At 40.9% G+C, this 16,228-nt stretch overlaps 2 protein-coding genes across 4 annotated transcripts in view; one reads left to right on the forward strand and one right to left on the reverse strand.

The window, feature by feature from the left end:
• Positions 1–8,754, forward strand: part of chp2 (calcineurin-like EF-hand protein 2) — an 85,158-nt gene extending 76,404 nt beyond the window's left edge. For both annotated transcript variants that reach the window (XM_050066156.1, XM_050066148.1), the window contains 6 exons: positions 1,296–1,368; positions 4,156–4,236; positions 6,180–6,304; positions 6,414–6,475; positions 7,219–7,341; positions 7,894–8,754. In XM_050066156.1, coding sequence (XP_049922113.1) covers positions 1,296–1,368; positions 4,156–4,236; positions 6,180–6,304; positions 6,414–6,475; positions 7,219–7,341; positions 7,894–7,947 — 518 coding nt within the window. In that variant the 3' untranslated portion in view covers positions 7,948–8,754. The remainder of the gene's footprint in view (positions 1–1,295; positions 1,369–4,155; positions 4,237–6,179; positions 6,305–6,413; positions 6,476–7,218; positions 7,342–7,893) is intronic.
• Positions 8,755–14,954: 6,200 nt separating this feature from the next.
• LOC126403509 (cytochrome c oxidase subunit 7A2, mitochondrial) overlaps positions 14,955–16,228 on the reverse strand; it is a 17,879-nt gene continuing 16,605 nt past the window's right edge. For both annotated transcript variants that reach the window (XM_050066246.1, XM_050066239.1), the window contains exons 3-4: positions 15,404–15,488; positions 14,955–15,179 (exon numbers count right to left, since the gene is read on the reverse strand). In XM_050066246.1, coding sequence (XP_049922203.1) covers positions 15,121–15,179; positions 15,404–15,488 — 144 coding nt within the window. In that variant the 3' untranslated portion in view covers positions 14,955–15,120. The remainder of the gene's footprint in view (positions 15,180–15,403; positions 15,489–16,228) is intronic.

Genomic DNA, 16,228 nt, shown 5'->3' on the forward strand with positions numbered 1-16,228 from the left:
AGACATGGGACCAACTGTTATAGAGAGCTCTTGACCTCAGCTATCATGTGAGTGTAGTCAACAACTGAGGGTGCTGTCAGATATGGATACAATATGGATAAAATTAATTTTCACCCATTTAGAAATTAGATATTTAAAATCTGATTTCACAAATGTGTTTACCATCCCCTTAAAGTCCACAGGGTACTCTCAATTCAGTATTTACAACTTCCAAATCTGGGAAAAAACTACAATTCCCTGGGACCGCGCCATGCAGTTTGATACATATCAGCAACATAGTTGTAGTTCTTCTGATTTGCAAAGTAGGGCTCTAAATAGGGTTGTAAAAAGATATATCTACCCAATATATCTAATATCAAGTAAAGCCGAACTAGTTATTACACTGCACCTAGATGAACTATGGTAAGAAAAAGTAAAGATGTCGGCTAATTGTAGTTATTTTAGATAGTACTCTAAAAACGGCGTTTTTGGGTCGGTAGGTTTTTTGCGGCTTGTTGTAAAACAGGGTCGTAAAAAGATACATCTACTGAATATATCAAATGTCTAGTAAAGCTGAACTAGTAATGACACTGCACCTAGATGAAATATGTTAAGAAAAAGTAGGCATGATGGTTCATTTCAGACAGTTCTCTAGAAACGGCGTTTTTGGGATTGAATATTTGAATAGGCTATAACAACGTTTTTGGGATTGAATATTTGAATAGGCTATAACAAATATCTAGAACAGCCGAACTATCACGTTAATATCATTATTATTATTATTATTGGTGGGAAATTATAACAGAGGAATATATTTGCCGTTTTAATATCAAGAACACTTCCGCGTTTTGTGTGTATACAGGAATGTTAAAGATATCATTGAGGAAAACGAGGTTGACGTGACGTGATTGAATCAGGGAATCCGTGTGTCCACCACGGGAGAGGACCCTAATTGACTTTACATTGGAATTGTTTTCGTGGTGGCAGCACGTAATTTCAACCCATTACGTGCTGCCACCACGGAATGCGGTGTTAAGAGGTCGTGGTCATTTCACGTATTTCTGTGAGATCAGGTTGGACCCGTCCTCTGTTCTCTGCTGTGTGTTTCAGGAGTGCAACTTTCCAACACAGCTTCATGAGTTTAAACAATATGGAAAAGTCAACACAGCAGCTGCGGTGTGAAATGTGACCTGCTGCAGAACGAACCACTGATAAAAGCAAGCTGTTGGTTGTGAAACATGTTCAGTGTTGTGGTTTCCCGACGTGACATTTCCATCAGTCAGCCTGTATGTAATCAAACCTTCTTTGTGTTTCAGTCTCTGCTGCTCACATCCATCGTCTGTACGAGAGGTTTGAGTTTCTGGATAGCGACCAGAGAGGAGAGCTCAGGTCGGTGCGCCCACACACCAGTGTGCAGAAAAATGCTTCATGTAAACAACAGGCTGTCATAATTATCACATCGAGATGTCCATGTGGACGAATTCTGTGCGAAGGAGCCAGATCGGGATTTTTGATCCTGAACACACATGTGTTTCTAATAGAGAGAGTGAGAGCAGCCAGAGTTTATGGAATTTTTCTCCTATTTATTTATTGTGGTTTTTAACCACAAAATCAAAAATCTGGAGTTCCTTTCGAGGTCCCTGCATTTTGAACATGATCAAACTCCCCAGTAAAGTGGTGTCCATTAATTAAGTTAGTCAATCAGTCAATCAAACTTTATTTATACAGCACATTTTCATACAATAAATTGTAACACAAAGTGCTTCACAGAATAAAAAGACAAATGCCCCAGAACAATCTACATAAATTAAAGTATATAGATAAAAAGAAATAAATTGCTAAATAGATAACTTTAAAAGCATATTAGATACATGACAAAAAGTTATTAATAAGAAATAAATAAAGGATTTAAAATATATGACAATGATAAAATGTCTAAAAAAGTTCAATAAATAGATGAGAAATAGGTAAATAAATAAGAATAAATAGATCAGTAAAAATCAACTAAAAGCCAAACTAAAAAGGCAGGTCTTGAGTTTGCCTTTGAAAATATCCACACTCTCTGCTGCCCTCAGATCCTCTGGCGGGCTGTTCCACGGACGTGGGCCGTAATAAGAAAAGGACGCCTCACCGTGGGTTTAAGTTCTAACTTCTGGAATAATTCACAGTCTACTACCAGAGGACCTGAGGGTCCTAGAGGGCTGATAGGTTAAAAGCAAATCTGATAAATAAGAAGGACCAAGACCATTAAGAACTTTAAAAACTAATAAAAAATCTTAAAATAATTTCTGAAGCTAACAGGAAGCCAATGCAGAGACTCCAGGATGGGAGTAATGTGTGCTCTCTTTCTGGTCCTCATCAGAACTCGAGCGGCTGCATTTTGAACTTGTTGTAATGGTTTAATGGTCTTCTTAGGAAGACCAGAAAGAAGAGCATTACAATTATCAATTCTGCAGGTGATAAAAGCATGCACTAGCATTAGAGAGAAACGGCCTGACTCTGGAAATGTTTTCAAATGATAAAATGCTGTTTTTGTTATATTCTTAATGTGGGGCTCAAAACTGAAGGCAGCATCAATTATTGCCCCAAGATTTTTTACTTTTTGACATGGTTCCAGAGCCAGTGTTTGTAGTTTTGTATGCAGTTTCTCTCTCTATGCTTCAGACCCAATAACTAAAAATTCTGTTTTGTCCTGGTTGAGCTGTAGAAAGTTCTCTGCCATCCAGCACATATGCACTTATCTAAAATACAGCTAAAAAGTGCATCAAGTGGCTTTGGGTCATCATGAGACACGGCAATATATAGCTGTGTATCATCAGCATAACTATGGAATTGTATGCCGTGCCTCCTGACGACCCCTCCAAGTAGCAGCATGTAAAGATTAAAAAGTACTGGACCTAAAATCGAACCTTGGGGGACTCCACAGTCCATTTTATAGCGTTTGGAGGAGCAGTCATCAATGCCAACATAAAATTCCCTGTTTAAAAGATATGATTCAAACCAGTTAAGAACAGTGCCACAGAGTCCAATCATAGTCGAAGTCTATTTAAAAGAATTGAGTGGTCTACTGTGTCAAAGGCTGCAGTTAAGTCAAGTAGGACAAGTACTGTGACCTTTTTAGTGTCCATATTTGACCTAATGTCGTTTACAACCTTGACCAGTGCCGTTTCAGTGCTATGATTGGCCCGAAAACCAGATTGGTACTGTTCAAGAACTTTGTTTGAATCTAAAAATTCATTTAACTGATTAAAAACTAGTTTCTCTAAAATTTTGCTTAAAAGGGAAGATTTGACACAGGTCTGAAGTTATTAACAATTGATTGGTCTAGATTGCTTCTCTTCAGAAGGGGCTTCACCACAGCAGTTTTAAGTGCCTGTGGGAAAACCCCCGTCTGAGTTTACTATATGAAGAACATGCTCATCCAGACAGCTATAAACTTCTTTAAAAAATTATGTGGGAATTGGATCTAAATTCAAGTTGCTGGTTTTAATTTGGAAACGATTTTATAGAGCACCTCAGCATTAACCAGGACAAACTTCTCCAGTGTTTCCTCACACAGAGGTTCTTCCATACTAAAATTCTTAGGTTGCTGTAAATTTGCTCTGATAGTGTCTATCTTGTCTCTGAAGTGGACTCCAAACTCCTCACATCTGGAGTTAGAGGGCAAACTGTCTGAATTACTAAAAACTGGATTAATTAAAAGGTCAGTGGTTGTAAAAGGGAATCTGGGGTTATTGTGATTATCTTGTATAAGTTTCGAGAAATGTGCTTGTCTGGTGTGTTTAATTGCCTTATGGAAAGTTATGAGTTGTTTGTGATATATCTGATAATGAACAGTCAACTTACTTTTTCTCCATCTGCGTTCTGCTTTTTTAAAAGGTGAAAACGCATTTGTGCATCAAGGCTAACAGCTTGTTTCATTAACTAATTCACAGATAGCTAGCAGTTATAAAGAGCTCACTCCCTTCAAACTCCTGCAATAAATCCTTACCTTCATGAATCTTCAGTTTTTGTTAGAGACTTGTTGAACTTCAACTTCTCCACTGAAATCTGTTCCTAATAATCTGACTGTTACTAATAATCTGTTCCCAATATTCCACTGAAGTGATCTGAAGTTATATCAGTAATGCTTAATTCTATGGTGGCTGTGTGATATATTCTCTCTGTGTGTCTCAGGCCTGAGGATTTCGGAGCAGTTCGGGAGTTGGCCTTGAATCCCATCGGAGACAGAATCATAAGTGCCTTCTTCTCTCCAGGGTGCAGCAGCCTGCTAATGTTTTCTTTTTAGAGTGGATGAGATCAGATTGTTATTGACTGTAATGCTGTTTCTCATTCAGGTTTTAGACCATTAAGGACATCTCACTTACAGCTGCTTTCCATAAACACTGACTAAGTTGCAAAGTGCAGCACAGGGCCTGATATTACACCCTGCACAAATCAGCACACAGCACAGCCTGACTGTCATTGCCAGCGTCAGACCGACATGGTAGGTCTTAAAATGAGGTGTGGTTAAACCAGTGGTCAGCAGCCTTTACTATCAAAAGAGCCATTTTTGGGCAAAAACTGCAATACATGTAATTGTGCCTTATAGTGGCTGCAATACAGCCTATTTAACACTTTCCCCGCCAGAGTTTTATTTTAGTTTCCAGCCACCGCCAGCATTTTTTGATCATATTCACTAATATTTCAAGACCCACAGAATGAGTTGTTCTATGAATATGTAAACAGTATATACATGAAACTAAAGAAGAGACCTTCTGCTTTGAAACACAAGACAACATTGTATTCTGTCTTATTCCGTTTCTTTTTGATCAACACTTAAATTTGTGCATCTCTAATGAAAAAAAAAAATTACAAACAAAAAGCTGAAAAATAGCATTTTTTGTCAAAGACTCATTTTCAAGTATAGAATCAATTTCACATTTACAGTTTTTGTTTTTTCTCATTTCCTTATGTCAGTTTGAATTGTATGAATGAAAGTAATTAAGATAATATTCTCTTACAGCAGAACACGTCACCACGTTCAGTGATCGTTCAGTGTTCTGTTGTCTCCATCTCCTCTGTGGTCGTCTTGTCCGTGTGTCACTGTCACTGTCATGGAGATCCTGTTTCGTCCCACCAAACTCGTTTGCTTCTTCGTCCAAATCAGATTCACCCACCAAACTCGTTTGCTTCTTCGTCCAAATCAGATTCAGAATGTTGATCAAAACAGGAAGTGTCGGAGTCTGAGCCCATCAATATCTCCATGGCTTTCACAACCGTAACCTTTCCTGTCAGCGATGGCATTTTCATGCAGTTTAAAAGCTGCTACATTTCCGTCATCAGCATCTTCTTCCAGTTTCCAGCAGATCTTCTTCTTCGTTTGTTTTTGGACACAGCAATGCTGTTCTGTTCCACAATGTGTGTATCAGCGCCCCCCATCTTATAACAGTGAAAACACGAATTGACGGAATATCTTGTCAATGGCGGGGAAAGAGTTAATCTAAATTAGCCTATAACAACAGCCACTGACGTTCACTTTGGAGGCTAGTGTTTGCTTCCCATATGATTGTAAAGCCAAACCCAATTTTTTTTTCCTAAACCCGACCATGTGCATGTTTTGGCTAAACGTGACCACATGTGTTTGTTGTTGACACACCCAGGGTACCTTGCACATCATATCTTAACGTTGAACGTCCATGACCAAATGTTGATATCTGACGAGGTCGGAGAACGTGTTGCCTTTCCCTCTACACTTTTCTCTGGGCCCAGATTATGCCTTGTTTAACTAGCAAAAAATTAGTTAGACATGCCCTATATACACTTAAGACCATGGGCTATAGATTGTTTAAACAGGGCCAATAGTATTTCCGATAATTGAACATTTTCTGCTGTCTTGTGGTATCAGTTATATAAATTATCACAGAGAAATTATTACATTTTGCATTTGTTGTTTTCGAATCACAAAGCTCTGAACTAGAGACAAATAGTTAAGAATCCAAAAAAAAAAATCTGAGAGCAGAAGATGGAGTTCGTCAGTACTTATGAAACCACAGAGAAGCATTAAATATCTCATCTGACAAACTGGAACGGAGCTGGAGTTACAAGGGTTTGGACTTGACAGCAGCCGTCTTTCAGAGTAGTTTATGGTCCATCCTGTGTTTGTTAGGCACCTTGAATGGGAAACAGGAAACATTTCCCTTTCCTCTCACTCTCTCCAGACAGGAGACGGTGGACTTTCCCACCTTTGTGCGGGTTCTGGCTCATTTCCGTCCCACAGAATCAAACCGGACCAGAGATGGAGCACAGCCGGAGCCGGCCAACAGCAGGACCAGGAAACTCAAATGTCAGTCCGCTTTGGTTTGTTCTGCTCAAGCTTTTCATTTGTAGTCGATGACCTGAGATCCACTGGTGATTTTTCCTCTAAGAAAATGATTTTGTCTGTTTGTGTGCAGTTGCTTTCCAGTTGTACGATCAGGACAGAGATGGAAAGATTTCCAGAGCCGAGCTTCTTCAGGTCTGTAACTGTTAAACTCATCACTTTGTCTCCCTAAAACTCTATAAATGGTACTGCTTGCACTCAGACTGAGTGCTTTCAGGTAGATTTATGTGATGAAAGTTATGACTACTTCACTGCATTACCCAGAGTCCCTGCAATACAAAAAAGGTGCAACTTTAATGAAATGTTTGCATCTTGCCAGTTCACTTACAAGGGCAGTTTGGATGCAGAAAATCACAATGGATTACAATTTACCAGAGTTATGGCTTAAATATAAAAATGAATGAACACAGAAACATCTACAATGACTCCTGCAGCATAATGGACTTCTCTACTGTCCATACATATAATCAGCATCTCAAAAAAGGCCCCTTAAAATGGTTACATATGCTGTGATAAATCATACCAATGTGTTTAATGGTGCACACTTTTGGAGAGTCTTCTTGAAGGAAATCAATACAGCTTAAGATGAAGTATGAAAAAATACATCCAACACTTAATATCCTTTAAAAACATCCTTTAGGCCAACCAAACGACGTGTTTCAATAGGAATGACAGGAGGATATAATAGTGTATCATCTGCATAGAAATCTAACCATATATTATGTATACAGAGAATGGAATAGGGCCCAGAATCGACCCTTGAGGCACACCACAAGGAAATTAAGCTTCCACATTAGCGCCAAGAGGAGTTGAATCTAGGTAAGAGTCCAGTCATTTCTGGATGTTATTACTGATTGATCACTAACCGTGAACGACAGGTGCTGCGGTCGATGCTGGGGATGCAGGTGACAGAGGAGCAGTTGCAGAGCATCGCTGAGCGAGCCATCCAGGAGGCCGACCTGGACCAAGACGACGCCATCTCCTTCGACGAGTTCAGGAAGGTGAGAGGGAGGCAAACTAAAGTAGTGACCACATAGACAATTGGGGATAATAATATGAACCAAAACAGCACAATCATTTTAAGTAATTTGGTTTAAGTTTAGGCTATGTTCCTGATAACAGAGGCACATATATGTTTTTTTTCTGCTTGATTTCTTTAAATATTAAAGAAGTAACAGTTGTTTTGCGAGGATGAAAACTCAAAGAAAATGTGTTTGCTGAAGTGACTCGTTAAGTCTTTGAACAATGAAATAAACCATTTTGCTGTAATAAAACAAGAATAAAATTGATTCAGCTAAACAATAAGTTTTATGAAATAAGTTGCTCATAATTATTAGGACAAGCATTCTTTTGCATGTCAGTATGAGATTGAGGAACATCAACGAACATCGACGCAAACAGCTAACACTGAAGTCCTAAATATCATCAAATGTTCTCATTTAACAGAAGAAATTAGCACTTTTAAGGAGGTGACCAAATGTCTACATGTACAATAGGAAAAGTATGTAACATAGCTTTTAACAATAAAATGATTATTTTCATTTTGTTTTCAGTCACTGGAGAAAGTGAACATCGATCACAAGATGAGTATTCGCTTCCTGAGATAAAGACATGGCTTGCTACGAGTTTGGGATTTTCCTGTTTACGTAAAAAAAAAAGACAATCGGACACTTGTTGTCTTCCTAAAACCTGCTAGAAGAGATGAAAACGGAGACAAAACCAAGTGTGAAATGTTATTTGTCTGGTAGATTCATTTTAAGATTTGAAGAGAAACAAGAAGGATGGAAGAGATCAGAGTTTGCATGGACCGTCCACATGTAACCCAAATGTATGACCACGTGGACGCAGACACTCTACGCATCTTACCGTTGGTTTATCTATCTATTTTACATAAACTAAGTAAACTACAGAAAAAATGGACATTTTCAGCTGATGGTGCTACAACAGAAGAAGAAAAGAGACCATCAAAGTCAGTAGGTTTCATGAATGTCTGTACATTTAATAAAAAACCCATCCAGTAGTGGCTGAGATATTTCAGTTTGTGTGTATTCAGCTGCTAACTAAAGCCATGAAAGCATCCTTGTGTTGGGGATTATACGGTAAGTTGTCTGAGCCAACAAAAGTTTCAAAAAATCGACCACCTACTGCTTGACGAAAATTCATCATGAACATGTTGGCTGGCTTCAGATGAAGAACATGTCTGTCTTCAGCCTCCACAGGACAGCAGGAATGTTTACAGAGACAAAGGGTGGGACAATAGAGAACTGTTGAAATGGAGACTTTGCTGGAGGGTTACATTTTTCGCTAGACCTGCCTGTTATTAAATGTTAGAATGATTGTAAAAGTTGGAACCGTCCACCTGCGATAGGGTATGTTTTTGGTTTTAGTACCATTTACTCTTCAATAAATCACTTTAAAATCATATTATGTGTCAGTGTAAGTCTATCAGCAGTTTTCTTTGATAAATCTTTAAATTTAGAAACTGGCGTCATGATCTGTAATGAAGGCAACCCAATCACCATAATTAATGTTGTACATTACTGCAAACCATAGATACATATATTTATACATCATTATAGAGCAGATATGTTGAAACTTTTAACAACTCAACATGTGGGTAGGTTTGGTTACGAAAACCACTTGGTTATGGTTAGGAAATGATCATGTTTTGGCTTCAAATACCCAGTTTGGGGGGCATAATCCCTGCTGGAAAAACAGTCATGGGTCGCTAAAAACACCCACAGCTGGAGCCTCAAAAGCTGCCCTAAAATACAAGAGATGTTTTTTGTTGGTTTTGAATGCAGTGGTCTGCACCTGGCATTGGTTTCACCAAGTGTTTCACCATTCATTATCCTCGACACCTCTTGGTGACAAAGTCCGCTCATATACTGGGTCAGTTTAGAAACATTGATATGATACATATGAAACATTCACATGTAATGTATTTGTGGTTTGCAGAAATGTACAAAGCCAGCATTCTCTTCTCTTCAACTGGGCTGATGAATGACTTTTTTAATCTATAATGTCAGAATCCAGTTGCTCCACATTACTCATTTGTCTTCTGCCAATGCAGATTTTGCTTCGTGAGTATCAGTCTCCACTGGTGATTACGAAATGAAGAAGTTGAGTCCAGCCGTGTAAACATTTTCCTTGTTCTTTATTTCTAACACAGAAATCAGGATGTTGAAAGATGTACAGGTGCTGCCTGATAATCACTCTCCAGTCATCTGAGTGTTGATCAGATCTGTTGGGTCTCGCCTTTTTACTGCGAACCAACGAAGAAATGGAGAAATTCCACAGTAGAGTCTGTGTCATCATATTATAAATGGAAACTAATTTCAGCTGCCCTCTTAGAGAAGGGAAGGAAGCAAGAAGGGTTCAGATGGGGATAATGGTGCATTTCCTTAATGGTGTTCATGGTTATCTCACCCCTTCCAAGCCTCATGGATTTAAACCCAATTTCTCACCCCTTAGCTTTAGATGTGGTCTACTTTGGGGCACTTTCCTTCAGTTCAACCAGCAGTGTAGTAAACCACAAGGCTTCTTGCAGGGGATCTGTGATGCTTCATCCACAATCCATGGAGTCACTTTCCTAATGGGTCGCGAGGTATGCCTTCTGGGCAGCCTCTTAAATTCTTATATTAGACTTACCTAGGAAATGAGTTTCCTCCGCGGGGTGACTGGGCTCAGCCTTAGAGATAGGGGAAGGAGCTCGGACATCTGGAGGGAGCTCGGAGTAGAGCCGCTGCTCCTTCGTGTCGAAAGGGGTCAGTTGAGGTGGCTCGGGCATCTGATCAGGATCCTCCTGGGCGCCTCTCACTGGAGGTGTTCTGGGCACGTCCCTCTGGTAGGAGGCCCCGGGGCAGACCCAGGACACACTGGAGGGATTACACATCTCGTCCGGCCTGGGAACACCTTGGGGTCCACCAGGAGGAGCTGGAAAGTGGTGCTGGGAAGAGGGATGTCTGGGGTGCTTTGCTTTGCCTGCTGCCCCCGCGACCCGGCCCCGGATAAGCGGATGAAAATGGATGGATGGACTTAGATATTCTATCAAGCTCGCAGAAATCATGTTGGATGTTGACAAAAGAATATATTGCGATGAGATGAAAGTCAGATCTCCCATTACCTGCTGGATTGTGGCTCTCCAGAGTGAACAGCTGCATAGCTCTGGATGAAATAACTTACTCACTAAAGGTAAGATAAAGTCTTTCTATGAAGTATGGCAACCTTTTATTAACTACATGGAGAATCCCCCATCTCATGTGATTGATTAACTGTCTGCATGTTCTCTTTATTCTCTCTTTATTCTATCTCTCACCTGCTTTCTTTGTATTGTACTACCTAATTTTATTGGTTACATTTTTATTTGCATTGTGATGTACCAATTTATTTTACTGTCTGTTTATTTTTGAGGCGTTCGTAATGTAAAATGGGTGTTTGTGTTCTGTCTTGGCAGTTTTAGAAAGTTACAAAAGTTGTCTGATGCAGCCCCCCCACCCATGTTTCACTTTACGCACCCTTGACACCCTTGATAGCACTATATGACGTCAGTTTAGGAACGCTCATGTGATACGTGTAAAATGTGCAAATGTAGCGTATTTGTAATTTGCAGAGACAATGCCATCATTTTCTTCTGCCGGCTGGGCTGCATGTCAGGTCTACATGCTGCCTTCTTAACACTGCCAGCCTCTCAAAAATACTGCAAACAGCCCTAAGAATACCTCCCAACTTTGCAGAGAAAATCAAAACAGATGGCTTTGCACACAGGAGAGTATTGTCATATTGACAAGAAACTGATGATTCAAAGTTGGAAGAACACTACTGTCTAAAAAGTAGGACACTCAAACATTGAGATTCTAATAAAGTACATTTAAGTATGCTGGAATATGTAGACAGGTGTATCCACATACTTTTGTGCTTTGTGTACAAAAAGTTGAATGTAGAGTTAATTCATTTTTATTTTAGCCTGAGAAATCATTACACCAGAATTAGTAGCGTCATGATGTAGCTCCTGTTTAACACCACCAGGTGGGGACGTTGCTACGTATTCACTTCCTCCAGTAGTCACTGTTGTGTAACAGCTGGAGAGGATCAGAAGCACGCAGCTGCCATTCCAGACTCTTATTCCAATTTACTTTTGCCTGTTTTACTTTGCTCTTGGAGTCACATCTGTCGGATGCCGTCATGGTGGGGTTCCTGCACTTTGTCTTCATCTGTGTTTGACCTCTTTCCTGCTGTTTGTAGGCTGAGGGACTTTGTGTGGAGCCGGAGCCCTGAGGACCGAAACTTTGGAGCTCCTTACTTCACACCACATCCTCCCTCTCTTCATCTCTGGATGAAAATAAATTATCTGAAAAGAAGTCTGCAGACATTTGGCTCTTGAGTGATGATGGAGGAGAACACTGATACAGATTAGTTCAAGAACCCACATTTGATTTTGAAATCTCAAACCCCCTTTGTGCAATATGGAAAAAATCATCAACACTCATGCCATGTTCTTTTTTTAGGATGTGGGGAACTTTATGGAACAGTTGCATTTACACCAAAAACGTATAGGCAACAAAACTCCTCAGTTAGATTCACAAAAAACATCAAGGTTTGGCTTCAAATATACACTCACCAGCCATTTAAAAGGTACAGCTGTTCATCCGCTCATTAACACAAATAGTTAATCAGCCAATCACATGGCAGCATCTAAATGTATTTAGGCATGTAGACATGGTGAAGACGAGCTGCTGAAGTTCAATTGAAGTGACTTTGAACGTGGCATGGTTGTTGGTGCCAGACGGGCTGCTCTGAGTATTTACTGGGATTTTCAGCACAACCATCTCTAGGGTTTACAGAGGATGGTCCCAAAAAGAGAAAATATCCAGTGAGCCAAAATGCCTTGTTGATGCCAGAGGTCAGAGGAGAATGGCCAGACTGGTTCAAGATGATAGAAAGGCAACAGGAAGTCAAATAAGCACTGGTTCCAACCAAGGTGTGCAGAAGACCATCTCTGAAGCAACAACACCTTGTCCAACCTTGAAGCAGATGGGCTACAGCAGCAGAAGACCACACCAGGTGCCACTCCTGTCAGCTAACAACAGGAAACTGAGGCTACAATTCACACGGGTTTTCTCACCAAAACTGGACAATAGAAGATTGGAAAAACGTTGCCTGGTCTGATGAGTCTGGATTTCTGCTGCCACATTCAGATGGTAGGGTCAGAATTTGGTGTAAACAATATGAAAGCATGAAAAATTAAGGCAGCTCTGAAGGCAAAAGGGGTTCCAACCTGGTACGAGCAAGGTGTACCTAATAAAGTGTCCAGTAAGTGTATATGACACGTCACGTGAAATCACTCATATGATATATGTTGACATGATTTTATTGTCAAAATAACTCAACTCATTGACTTTTGCCTTCACACAGGCAGAGCCGGCCTGGACCGTTAAGCCATATAAGCAGCTGCTTCGGTTCCCCTCGTCTAGGAAATAGTTTCTTTGATGAACAAGAGACAATAACAGATTATAAAATGAGCTTCCTTAACAAAACCTGACAGCATTTTGTGCCATTTTTGCTTACAAATAGTCAATAATAAGCTCAAAGATGGGCAAGTGGACAGTTTGGGTCGGCTAAGTAATTTACTCTCCCCTATGAAACAAGCACTCTCATGATTCTTTGGTTAAAATAAATCTACTGAGGTTAATAATAAACAAATACTGTAGTCTGTTTAAACAGCCTGGTCTCGATACCAGAGCGCCAAAATAGGCTGCTTGGGCAGTGTGTTAGGTGTTATTATAATGATGGCATTAAAGTGAAACAGATATGGTTTATGGAGCATGAAGGTCCGCACAGGGTGGGTGGTAGTGTAGGTGGATGGACCTACAGATTACAACAGTGGTGTGGAGTTTGCGTCACTCAGAGCCAGGTGCCTTAACCTAACCGCTGAGCCCTTCTTACCACTGACTCTTTGTGTCAAGCTGCAACGCAAAAGGCTGACCCGAGTCTCATTTTAGTGACGCCCAGGGCTTCTGTGGCAAAATAGGACGAGTATGGATGAGAACATGCTGATTTAAAGATAGTGTTGCTGAAAGTTGGTCTCACTTAGGGCCCATCCCAATACCCCCCCTTAGCCGTACTCCTCGGCCCTACTCCTAGATTTGCGCGTTCCCGTGAGGGGTAGTGGTGTCCCAATTCCTTTTTGCGTGTAGGGATAGGGGGCATAACGAGGGGTAGTGGGTATGAAACTAGCCCTTCGGAGCGAGGGATTTCAGATGCTGACTTGCAAGTGAGGGGTAGATATCGCCATGGCTACCACCGAGCAAGAGGGGGAAAAAGTTCATACATGTACATATAATGTCGCAAATAAACATGGAACTTTTGTAAAAACGTTTTTGAATAAATGTGTATTTGTGGAGTGAATGGTATAACAATTTGTTATTGCTATTCACAGTGTCTAGATTGGAGTTGACAGAAAGCTAGCCAGCTAGCTAATGTTAACTTTACCATCATCTGGTTGCTTGTTAGCTAGCTCGCACTATCTGGCGTCTGTCATCTGTCCTGTTCTGCAAAATTGTCGGATTTTTCACATTACCATAACACGCCAGCTAGTGTAACTATGCTGCCTCGTAATGTTAGCTGGTTAGCTAGCTAGCTAGCTAGCTAGCTGAAGTCCCGTCGTTTGTCGTTCATCAAACGAAGCATGATGAATACAGCAAACGCAATCGGTAGGATGAACTCAACCGGAGACTCCATTGTAGATGCCGGTTGGAAATGTAGATGGCTCGCAGCTTCCTGTTTAAAATAGTTACGTATGCGTGAACGTAACTGACGCAGTGACGTAGTGAGTGGTGTCCCAATTCCTAGGGAAAGATTTCAACCCCTACCCCTCGTTGCTTTATTTCGAGGGCCAAGGGGTAGTGGGCAATGGCTAGGGCTAGGGCCAAGGGCTACGGGGTAGTGGGCAATGGCTAGGGCTAGGGCCAAGGGCTACGGGGTAGTGGGCAAGGGGGGTATTGGGATTGGGCCTTAGTCTTTACATGCTTATTTATACAATGAACGTGCTTAGTTAGTTCAGTGCCATGCGAACACGTTACAGTGGGCGGGGCCCCCAAATCAAATCATGCTTATGGCCCCCAAAAGTCTAGGGCCGGCCCTGCGCACAGGACACGAGCACTGGTCCCCTGGATTTAAGTCCAGTGCTCGTTTGACCCACCCACCTGAGCACTTTGTCATACTTTATGCTCCGTCACCTGACCACCTCCTTTGCTCCTTTCATAGGTGCTTCGCTCACAAAAGGTCGCCGTATACCAAAAGACATAAATATGTGCCATAATTTCTGCTCGTAAAAATGACATGGTGGTTGTATTTCAGAAGACAGTCTCTAATTGTCTGCTGAAATGCTGCAGATGCCGCTCTACAGAAAGAAAATTTATTGTTGGTTTGGACATCAGGGCTCCGTGGTGTTAATGGACCTTATTTTATGGCCTAAACATCTTTAATTTAATATTTAATTTAATAGTTAACGTCAGTCTAATCTAAAAAATTATTATTATTTTTTTTTTACCGATGGATTTCCAGATTGACGTCGGTCAGAACCCAAAGAGACACAAATGAAACTCTGGAGGCGTTGAGATTAAATCTTTTTACACTTTTTACATATTCATCTTTGCCATGATCAAAGTACGACGACTTGTCATAAAATCAAATAGAATTGTACACAACAAACATTAGTGTTAGACGAAGCCAGGCGTCGTTCTCCATGCGTTAGACTGAGCCCGGGGCTGGTTTCTTCTCTATGCTTTCTTCTGAGGCAAGCAGGCCATGAGCAGCCAGTACAGAGAGTAGCAGGTTCCTGCAGAGAAGACAAACACATCAAGACACAGAGGACTCTCACTTTAAGGTTATCAGTGGTTATTTATTTATAATAATTAAGTCCTGGTAGATTTTCAGGTATGGTGACTTTATACTTCTGCTCTACGAATATTTGTTGGAGCTGTCTGGTTAAAGCTTGATGTAATTCACAGATGAAGCTGTTTCAGTCCATTAAGCTTCTGAACCAAACTGTCTGCACGTTACCTCCAAGAGTTAGCGTCATGGTCGCCCGGTAGAGCACAACGTCAAAGGTTCCCCCCTTGATGTGGACTGGCAACCCGTTGTCCTCCTGTAACCGTGGAAACCACATGATGAGAACAGTGTGTGCGAATGTGTTAGCATGAAGCCTGATATTACTCAGCACAGTAATGAGCTGGAGGGAGCTGAATCTCCAGCAGGAGCTGATGAAACATTAACGAACATTAACAGTAATAATGTTCTCAGTTCTTCCCTCGGCTGCGTGTGTCAGGAGGCTTTTACATGTGTTTTCAGTAGAATTTGGCCGAGCGGTTGCAAATAAAAACTTCTCCTCAAATCCTGTCATGTTGTTGTGTTCTGACCACCAGCTGTTTCTGGACACGGTTCCTGTTTTGTGGAATAATCGCTGCCACATGCCACAAAAGCCTTTGAGGTCTGAGAGCTGTGGGGGACGAGACGTTTTGGATATTTTGATGGTAATTAAAGAATTAACTTGTTTTATTCCAACTGACCAGCCCATATGGCAAAGATCCAGGTGTTACTCTAGACTTTATGAAAATAATGGACGTAGCCAAACTCAAACTTCCTTAATGACTATTCAATTTTCAATTCAATTTTATTTATAAAGCCCAATATCACAAATCACAATTTGCCTCACAGGGCTTTACAGCATACGACATCCCTCTGTCCTTATGACCCTCGCAGCGGATAAGGAAAAACTCCCCAAAAAAACCCTTTAACGGGGGAAAAAAAACGGTAGAAACCTCAGGAAGAGCAACTGAGGAGGGATCCCTCTTCCAGGACGGACAGACGTGCAATAGATGTCGTACA

This window comes from Epinephelus moara, chromosome 2 (assembly GCF_006386435.1).
Source record: "Epinephelus moara isolate mb chromosome 2, YSFRI_EMoa_1.0, whole genome shotgun sequence".
NCBI lineage: Eukaryota > Metazoa > Chordata > Actinopteri > Perciformes > Serranidae > Epinephelus > Epinephelus moara.